Source organism: Marmota monax, unplaced genomic scaffold (genome assembly GCF_021218885.2).
Source record: "Marmota monax isolate L192 unplaced genomic scaffold, Marmota_monax_Labrador192_F-V1.1 WCK01_AAM20220418_F8-fsc00044, whole genome shotgun sequence".
In the NCBI taxonomy this organism is placed as follows: domain Eukaryota; kingdom Metazoa; phylum Chordata; class Mammalia; order Rodentia; family Sciuridae; genus Marmota; species Marmota monax.
This window is the reverse complement of record NW_026695198.1, coordinates 12,476,834-12,486,148: the sequence shown is the minus strand read 5'-3', so window position 1 is coordinate 12,486,148 and position 9,315 is coordinate 12,476,834. Positions and strand designations below refer to the sequence as shown.

Sequence of the window (9,315 nt, the reverse complement as noted above, 5' to 3'; positions counted from 1 at the left end):
CTCTTTGTCCTTCTTTTTAGTTCTTAGATATATCAAGTTCATCCTTAATTCAGGATGGTATTTGTTCTTCCCTCTTCCTAGAATGTTATTGCGATGTTCACATCTGTGATTCCTTTTTGACATTTAGATTTCAATTTCAAGAGGACTTTTCTGATCACGAAAGTTATCTTTGTCCCTTAGTAGCTCTCCACTCTGTTTTATTTTATTCTTCATATATATTTTATCATTTATTTCACCACTGGAATACCATCCCAATGAGAGCAGGGAACCTGTTTATACCATTAATAATTTTAGTCAAAATACCTTGGAAGAGATCTGGGAACATAATTAAATGTTCAATTAATATTTATGTTAAATAGTGGACTGTGGTTATAGCTCAGGATGTATGAGTTTGATCCCCAATACTGAAAAAAAAAAGTTAAAATTTGGAAAGATATATGTCAAACAGTTTACAGTGATTACTTCTGACTGGGAATAGTATGAGGTAAATTGTAAATGGATATTTACTTTCTACCAAGATACATTTCAGTTAATTTTAAATTATTTAAATTAAAACACATTACTAAATGACTAGAAAAATTAATACACACTTTGGTTATGAATAATGATAAAGTTTGAAGCTGTGTTTATTGGGAAGGTGCATTTATGTGGAACGCTTCTTTCCTGATGATGTTAGGTGAGTAACATGTTTCAATCTGTGTTAAATATCTACGAGTTTGTAAAAGCACTGAAACATGAAGCAAGAAAAGTGTCCACCCAGTTCTTTCCTTTGAACTTATTTGCTGCATCTTTCTGGAAAATCATTTAAATTAATTTCTTCCTCAGAAGTTAACAAATCAAATCACTTACTTGATAAATACCTTATGCTTGTTTTTCTTCAAATTATATTTTACAACTTAATTAGATTTGTTCTACTTGAATAGGTTTGATCTTTTTATAGAAATATCAAATTTGTAACCTTAGCTCTTGTCCCCAGGTCCTAATGTTAAGTCAACATCTGTTTGAAAGACCTTCAGCTTATCAAGTATTGCAGGTCTCTGATTGTTTTGGAACCTCTTCTGACACTATGGACTTAGTTCAAAGGTTAGTTAATACCCCCCTCTTTTTTCTTTTTTCTAATACGATGAACAAATGATTGATTGTTTGCTTTGGTCATACAAGTTTAAGTTATTGGGTATAAAAAGAATAGTTTGAGTCTCTGTTCAGGGACCTCCTTATCTCTCAAATCATAGATTCTCCTTCTTTGGAGATTTTCATTAGGTTTGCAAAATGATAACCATATTTTTGATATGGGGAATTGTTTTAACAATGTGCTGTTATTTATGGCTTATTTTTGGAATAAGGAGAAGGTAAGGAAAGTTTTTTTGTTCTTTAAGTTATCTTTTAGTTCATTTATCTGATGTTCTTTTACTATACAATAAATTATTATACAATATAATAAATTTGATTTTCTATACACAAATACTTCTTGATATTTTCACATTAAAATTTTAAGTGATATCTTTTTTTTTTTACTAAATCTAACAAAATACATTATAACAGTTTCCCTTTTTAGTATTGACACATACCAGTGGTAATATATATACTTTGTTAAACACAACTGAAAGAAAATTTGTAAGATCTTTGTGTGTGTTCAGGTGTACATGTACAGAGCAAGCCCAAGGGATACCAGTGGCATTTGGAAATCTGCAATGGAAAGGGTTTCTTTCTATCGCAAGGATTAGACAGGGACTCTGACTAAATAAGTGTTGTCTTTTCAGCTAGTTTTTGTGCACAGACTCAGCCAAAGCCTGGGCAAGAACGTAGAGCCCTAGTTAATCATTCTATTACTCTTTTTTTTTTTTTTATGTCAATCAACCATGGTGATTGGGAAACTGTTAAATGTGTATATAACATACTTCATTTGTATGTTATCACTGACTTACAATTGATTCAAGAAATATAAATCCAGAGCCATATTTAACTTCTGAATGGTTCAAAGAGTAGTTAGGGGGAAGGCACGTAGATATTTTCTATTAAGTCAATCTCAAAACGAGAATAACCTCCAGCAGATCTTCAGCTCTGTGGACTGTTATGTGTTGTCTACCTTCTGCAAGTTTCTTCATTCTTTGAGGTACTTTAATGCAGTCCTGTTCATTTCCAGTTTCAATCAGATTACTCACCTTCACAATAAGAAAATGCCACTTCATATTTTGTTATCCTCTGAAGGACATTAGTTTATGCTGGAAGACAATAAGTTTACATTTTCTAGTAAAAACATTTAAGATAGCATGACAGAGCATTGCATTATAGTTAATGATCCTATAATGACAAATGACAAATTAGATGGATGACTTTAGTAATCATTTTCAACAATGTATCATGTGGTGACTAGGTTAATAAAATGTTCTATTTTAGTAAAAGAGCAGGGCCCATCAACAAAAGAAGTACCTATAAACTGCAGAATTTTGAAATTCAGAGATAGAATTTTGAAATTCAGAGATAGAATTTTGAAATTTCAGAGGTAGAAATTTGAAAACCTGGCATATAAAAGTAACCAAAATATGTAATTTTCCATATCTGTCATACATTTGTGTCTTTCAGGAGAATGGGTGAACCACCTCTGGAGAATGGGTTGATTCCATACCTAGGCTGTGCTCTGAAATTTGGGGCCAATCCTCTTGAGTTCCTCAGGGCAAATCAAAGGAAACATGGACATGTTTTTACCTGTAAACTAATGGGAAAATATGTCCACTTCATTACCAATTCCTTGTCATACCATAAGGTGTTGTGCCATGGAAAGTATTTTGATTGGAAAAAGTTTCACTTTACTACTTCTGCAAAGGTAACCTATTTTGCATTTATACAGCATTCTGTTTATTTCCTATTTATTAATATATACGCCTATTTAGTAAGTTGTTTTTAGATTGCTGGATAGAAGTGTTAGAGAATTACCCTATTGTAGAGATTATTAGAAAAAAATACATCAAATTAGTTACAGCCTCTTAGTATTACCTATTAAAAAAATCAAACTAGATATATATTTGACATTTGTTAACCAGATACTGAAAATGAAATAATAATTAAATGTTTTACTGAGGCAGATGGCACTGTTTCAATAAGACAGGTACAAACTCATCACATCAGTGATGTCTATATAACATGAAGAATACATGTGATGGAAAACTTCACATCCAACAGTTGCTTTGCCATATTCACACCACACATTCCATTTTGTTAAGAAACTCAACAGATATTTAAGCATCATTTAGATGTTATCTAAGAAAGTGTTTTAGAGGAAAAAAAAATCAATACTTACTGAGTTTCTGCAAGAGATATTAGACAGTCTTTGCCACTAAGTAGCTGGAGGTGTGATTAACCTGCATCTACAAAGATATAACAAAGAATGAATAATAGAAATAATATTGATTAGTATCAAATTAGCGAGCAAATAAGTTCAGTAACAAGAAATAGATGACTGAGGTGGTCTGGAGTACTCTCACTGAAAAACTGAGATTTAAACTTAGCCTTAAAAGGAAAAATATGATTTAGTCATTTCTTTGCAAAGTACTATCAAATTGTATTTGAGGAGGTCAAGTAGAGAAGTATGAAAGCATCCAATGTATTTCTAAGTCATTCACTAACACGTGGTGAGTTTTCGTTAATTTTTTTCACGTTTTATTTCTTGTCAGGCTTTTGGGCACAGAAGCATTGATCCAAGTGATGGAAATACCACTGAAAACATAAACGACACTTTCATCAAAACCCTGCAGGGTCATGCCTTGAATTCCCTCACAGAAACCATGATGGAAAACCTCCAACTTATCCTGAGACCTCCATTCCTTCTTAAATCAAAGAGCAGTGCATGGGTGACAGAAGGGATGTACTCCTTCTGCTACCGAGTAATGTTTGAAGCTGGGTATTTAACTCTGTTTGGCAGAGATCTTACAAGTCAAGATGCACAAAGTGCCCTTATTCTAAAAAACCTTGACAACTTCAAGCAATTTGACAAAGTCTTTCCAGCCCTGGCAGCAGGCCTCCCCATTCATGTGTTCAAGACGGCTTACCAAGCCCGGGAAAAACTGGCCGAGGGCTTGAGGCACGAGAACCTTCACAAGAGGGACCAGGTCTCAGAACTGATCCGCCTGCGCATGTTTTTGAATGACACACTCTCCACCTTTGATGACCTGGAGAAGGCCAAGACCCACCTCGCCATCCTGTGGGCATCACAAGCAAACACCATTCCAGCGACTTTCTGGAGCTTATTTCAAATGATCAGGTGACTAGCCACTTACCTATTTATTTTCATATTCTGGTAGAAAGCCCAACTTCAACCATTTCACCTTTGGAGAAAAAGAAGCTTCATAGTACCTTCTCATGCCACCAATCAAGAATATAACTTATGCTTGTAAGTGTTTAACACATACAGGCTCATTCAATGCTCCCAAAAGCGTGAACAGCAATTTGTAGAAGCAGTTTCAAAGAAAGGGGATGTCACTGAAGCCACAGGCCTCAGGTTGGCTGGCCCTGGGTCAATTCAGGCCACTGGCCCAGAGTCCTTGCTTTTAATCCCACGCTGTTGCTCATGACATTAACTTTAAGTCCACAAGTGCAGTCTTCATCATCATAAGACTATATTTTAAATGATTACTGACTGACATGGCTACATCTTATTTTGCTGACTTATTATTTGACCATAATAAGTTCACATATTTACAGTAAGTTTACAATACCAGTTTAGTATCAATATATAGGTAATGATAACCATACTTTATCATCTTCACACAAATACTTTTCATTCAAACCTTTCTGAAACTCATTTCACTTTAACTATGTAACACAGAACCCCAAGCTCACTGAGGCTCCAACAAAATTCCATGCACTAAAGTGAAACAGGCTTCACTTCACATTCCAAAATTTTAATGTAAATGAAAATGCCGAAATTTTGAGGTAAATTCAAATTTTCATCTGGAATGCAGCCAAAACTCTGTAATTGTTATCTTAGAGGCAATTTTTCTTCTAAATTACTGTTTATTCCTTATTAAAATTATTTGTTTATAGAGAACTGACCCAAATTTACTCTGATGTAACAAGGCCCTTTTAAGGCACAATTCTTGCCAAGATCCTAGGGCATCAACATAATTATAAATACAGTACAAATAAATGGGAGTATTCCTTTTCTACCGTCTCTGGTACCTTGATCACCTCAGTAAAAGAAGAGGAAAATGTCTATTTGCTTGCAGATCTCCAAGTATAAAAAATTTTATTTTCTCTGTGTTTTTATTTTATCTTAATTTTTAATAGGAATCCTGAAGCAAGGAAAGCAGCTACTGAAGAAGTGAATAAAGCACTGGAGAAGGCTGGTCAAAAAATCAGTTTTGAAGGCGATCCTATTTATTTGGATCAAATGCAACTAAATGACCTGCCAGTCCTAGGTGTGCTTGCTACTCTACATTCCTTCTACTGTGTCCTAACAGTCGACATATATCAGGCCCTTAAATGAATTCTAGACATTATGCTAAATAATTTTATATGATTTGGCTCTTTTAATCCTCATCACTATCCTATAACTAGACATTATTGCTATTTCTATAAACCAAGAGAGGAAACTGACATCTAGAGGATGAGCCCGGTGAGGGTGGAATGTGGGGAGCTTTGCATGGCAGCACTAATGGGTGACTGTTGGTAGCATACTCTCAATCACCACCCTATAATCCTGTAGCTCTCATTATTCCTTTTACCGCTAATCTTACAGTTAGAGCAATCGTGTCACTCCTTTGCATGAAATAACAGGGGACAAAGTGCCTTCAAAAAAAAACCATAATTAACTAGATGGGTTGATTGGTGGTGTTGAATGCTATTTGATTTTTCTTCTTTTTGTCCTTCTGTATTGTATAGAAATACAAAAGTGATATGTGTTTATAGTAAGAATGGTCTTTAAAAATGTTTTTCACTAAAGGAAAGAAACCAAGATATGCTTGAGGGGCAGTTTACCAGAAAGGAGAAGAAGAAAAGCTTAGGTTGACCTCTGCCCAACCTGGGAAGTTTAACATGTCATTTCTCTTTTGGGAGCCTTACTTTTCTCATTTGTAAAAAAAAAAAAAAAAAAAAAAAAAAAAAGAGTTGATCTTGTGTGATTTTATACATAGTCATGTGATGAACCCCTACAACATGACAGTGAGGGAACTGGAGGCCAGGCTGGACTTTTCCTGAGAACTCTGTATTTTAGCTATTCTGTGTGTCCCTTTTATGCCTTTGCCCAGCAACAGAGCATCACCATACACTATCAAATAGTTTATGGATAAAAAAAGAATTCTTGTAACCTGATTAATATGGCAAGAAACACCTGGAAAAACATTTCTATGTAAAAAAATATTATCAGTCTCTTAAATCTCAAAAGTGGAAAACTTTGAATAATTCATATAAAATTGGTTATTAATTTTCCCAATTGTATTATCTGTTAAGTGTCACAGAAAAACAAGATTACTTTTCTTAAAAATGATAGAAATGTAGTCCCACTAATGACCAAGAAAGTTGTATCTTTGTAAAAAATTAACTTGGGTGATCGGATCAAAAATATATTCAGACACAAGTGAGTCATTGATAACAGCCTAGTAGAGACAGAAAGAGAGTGTGGGAAGTTTTTCTCTGGTCAGCCTTCCATGTTTTGTTCATTTTCATGTTGTTGGATGTCAGAAGTGTTTCAAACTCTGCATTATATGGGTTTCAAATACTCAAATGGTTCTCTTTTTCATTCTCCTTTTGTCCCTTTCTTTCTTTTAAAATATTTAGATAGCATCATCAAAGAAGCTCTGAGGCTTTCCAGTGCCTCCCTGAACATTCGGACAGCTAAGGAGGATTTCACTTTGCACCTGGAGGAAGGTTCCTATAACATCAGAAAAGATGACATCATAGCTCTTTACCCACAATTAATGCATTTAGATCCAGAAATCTACCCAGATCCTTTGGTAAGTGACTGTTCATCAAAGTTCAGTATCAAAGGTAGCTATCCTATCTAAATAGGAAGGGCATTTACAATTTGATCATAGGGATTATCCCCTTAATTACATTAAATAGTCATATTTTGGAAAATCTGGATAGTAGCGTAGATTCCTGATTTTTTTCCCAGATATTTGTTACCCCACACTGTATGCTAGACTGTATTTGCAGTAATGATAATAAAGCTGGCTCCTTTCTTTTTTCTTAAAATGTGCTTCCTCCTAAATCCACAAAATTAGAGGTTAATGTGTGTGTGTGTATGTGTGTATGTTTGTGTGTGTGTGTGTGTGTGTGTGTGTATATATATATATATATATATATATATATATATATATTCCCCCCCCATTTGAAAGCTTCTTGCTGGTTCTGCCTGACGGAGGAGCTAGTCCCCAGGGAGGACTCAAGGTACCATAAAGCTTTCTTGGTCCATCAGTTCTCATTAAGTTCCTGTCCCTTATTACTCTCAGTGAGTAGGGTATTTGCTAAATCACTAATGGATTGAATTAATAAAGAAAATTACTCTTTGGAGCTTCCAGGTCAAGAAAGAGATATGTTTATAAGTGCTATGTGTTTATGTGCTTGCTTGCTTTGTATTTTTATTGCAGACTTTTAAATATGATCGATATCTTGATGAAAATCGGAAGACAAAGACCACCTTCTACAGCAATGGTGTCAAGTTAAAGTATTACTACATGCCCTTTGGATCAGGAGCTACAATATGCCCTGGAAGATTATTTGCTGTCCAAGAAATCAAGCAATTTCTGATTCTGATGCTTTTATATTTTGAAATAGAGCTTGTGGAGAGCCATGTTAAATGTCCCCCTTTGGACCAGTCCCGTGCAGGCCTTGGTATTTTACCACCATTAAATGATATTGAGTTTAAATATAAACTTAAATATTTGTGAATATGTGGTCAGGAAAAGAGTACATTAGATGATGTTATAGGACTGCCGAGCACTGTCATTGAAAAGACCTTTTGGACAAAAACATTTAAGGATGATGGAAGTTGTTTAGCATGTCCAGTCTGGTTCCAGATGCCATCTCAGACAGTTGCTAGTGAAAAGTCTAGAAGCACAATAAGATTTTCTCACTTGGATAAATCAATGGATGTTCATAAAGCTGGGGACTGAATTTCATTACCTTCAGAGGAAAATACTTTTTTTTTCTCAAAATGATGATATTTTAATTGGCAGAATTTTTTCCTAAGGAAATTGCTTCATTTTTAAAAAAACCACTCACTAATTATGAAAAAAAAGAGTCATATTCACGTTTTAGTGAAATGGCATTATTTTTTTACTAGATAGGTTCTTCAGGTGTGAGCATATAATATAAAGCGTACTTTAAATAATTATATCATGCTTTTTAATAAAAAAGGAATTTTTTTCAGCTTTCTGTATGTCCAGCATATCTCTACATTCAGGATTTTTGAAATGATGATATTGGTGTCCTGTAAACACTAAGGGTAGTTTTGATATTTTTCCTTTATGTTTTAACTTATTGTTAGTGGAAACTGTTATGCCAAGTTTCAACTCTCTTCTCTGCACCTTTATTTGATTCCATATGAATGAGAAGAATCATTTTCAGAGATTAAAAAGGCACTTTTTCTGTTATTACTAGATATGTGTCAGTGAAAAGGATGAAGCTCCTATGTGATACATTTAAAAAATGAAAAATGGATGGAAATCACCATTTTAAAGCTTTGACTATGAAACATGCAGAGTTCATTAAGTGAAGTTTGACATTATGCTTTACATACTTTTTATCTCATAAGGACCTGCAGTTGAGAAATTTAAGGCCTATGATAGTGTTTAAATATACTGTGTACATTAACACTTTGGTAAGCTATTTTAACTGTTAAAGGTAACAGTTATGCCATTTTATTGATATTTCCATATATATTTATATGTAAATTATATTTATCTTTACTTTCACTATGAATATTAAGAAAATATTGTAACATTTGGTGATTTTGAATTATTCATCTTTCCGAAATAAAAATATGAATGTGTATGTTTTAAATTTTGAAGTATTCAGAATGTTTAAAACATCTACTAGTAAGCTACAAAATTTATATTTCAGAAATCATTCAAAATATTTGTTTTCAAGTATTTAAAAAATAGTCAAAGTAATAATCTATGCAAAAATCTTCCTCATTCTACATAAAATTCATTAAAAATTTTTTGTGTGTGTCATGATGAGGTTTGAAGCTAGGGCCTCATACATGCTAGGCAAGCATTCTATCACTGAACTGCATTCCCAGCTTTCACTAAAAAAGTTTTAGTCCTGTTATTTAATATTACTACAGAATTATTTCTTTAATAAATTATTTTTTATACC

The 9,315-nt window shown here is 33.7% G+C and overlaps 1 protein-coding gene and 1 long non-coding RNA gene across 2 annotated transcripts; one reads left to right on the top strand and one right to left on the bottom strand.

The window, feature by feature from the left end:
• The first annotated feature begins 1,193 nt into the window (after positions 1 to 1,193).
• LOC124082116 (cytochrome P450 7A1) lies at positions 1,194 to 8,997 on the top strand. Its single transcript, XM_046428567.2, has 6 exons — positions 1,194 to 1,349; positions 2,584 to 2,824; positions 3,672 to 4,258; positions 5,284 to 5,414; positions 6,772 to 6,947; positions 7,584 to 8,997. Exons 1-6 carry the CDS (start codon positions 1,270 to 1,272, stop codon positions 7,881 to 7,883), a joined length of 1,515 nt encoding a protein of 504 aa, XP_046284523.1. The 5' UTR covers positions 1,194 to 1,269; the 3' UTR covers positions 7,884 to 8,997.
• On the bottom strand, positions 2,633 to 4,499 carry LOC131423587 (uncharacterized). Its single transcript, XR_009225318.1, has 3 exons — positions 4,275 to 4,499; positions 3,299 to 3,365; positions 2,633 to 2,713 (listed from the first exon to the last, which is right to left on the bottom strand). It is a non-coding gene; the product is annotated as an uncharacterized LOC131423587 (long non-coding RNA).
• Positions 8,998 to 9,315: the final 318 nt, after the last annotated feature.

What these genes read in the sequence shown, in the direction of transcription:
- LOC124082116 (XM_046428567.2), top strand. Translation starts at nt 1,270, where the DNA reads ATGATAACCATATTTTTGATATGGGGAATTGTTTTAACAATGTGCTGT. An exon ending in AGCTTATTTCAAATGATCAG is followed by an intron (nt 4,259 to 5,283) that starts GTGACTAGCCAC and finishes AATTTTTAATAG; the next exon opens with GAATCCTGAAGCAAGGAAAG. An exon ending in AAATGACCTGCCAGTCCTAG is followed by an intron (nt 5,415 to 6,771) that starts GTGTGCTTGCTA and finishes TAAAATATTTAG; the next exon opens with ATAGCATCATCAAAGAAGCT.